Source organism: Penaeus monodon, chromosome 29 (assembly GCF_015228065.2).
Source record: "Penaeus monodon isolate SGIC_2016 chromosome 29, NSTDA_Pmon_1, whole genome shotgun sequence".
NCBI lineage: Eukaryota > Metazoa > Arthropoda > Malacostraca > Decapoda > Penaeidae > Penaeus > Penaeus monodon.
The window spans coordinates 30305887-30306339 of NC_051414.1; the positions used below are offsets into that span (position 1 = coordinate 30305887).

Below are 453 nucleotides of genomic sequence, written 5' to 3' on the forward strand. Positions count from 1 at the left end.
CTTTGAAAAACGACAAATTCGCGAAAATACTTTATTAATGCCAAAAATATACAATACACACTGTGCTTCACAAAATATCAGTACATAACCACCACTTACTTTAAAAATTAGTAACATTTGTAAAACATGTACCATACCTTAAATACACACACAAAAAAGTTACAAAAACTCAAAACAATAAAACTGGCTTCAAAAACATAGCTAGTGACAATGGTAGTGGTTTCAGTAACAGACATAGTTGCAGTAACGAAACAAATAGCTGCATATCATTAAAAAATTAAACTTGAGTGCATGAAAAGAGGAAAAATTGTTGATGATGCATTCGACGACCTTTTCCAACGCTAAAATGAATGTGGTTGCTGACTGTAGGGATAATGACTGCCAAGACCTGTGGAATGGAGAAAAAACAGAGCAATGACAAGCTATATTGCATTAATAGGGACTGTGATCTTC

The 453-nt window shown here is 33.3% G+C and overlaps 1 protein-coding gene across 1 annotated transcript in view; it reads right to left on the reverse strand.

Annotated features, from left to right (window-relative positions):
• Positions 1-17: 17 nt before the first annotated feature.
• Positions 18-453, reverse strand: part of LOC119592141 (lysine-rich arabinogalactan protein 19-like) — a gene marked incomplete in the record, with an annotated part of 14705 nt that continues 14269 nt past the window's right edge. Inside the window, 1 exon segment of the mRNA XM_037940959.1 lies at positions 18-388. Coding sequence (XP_037796887.1) covers positions 342-388 — 47 coding nt within the window.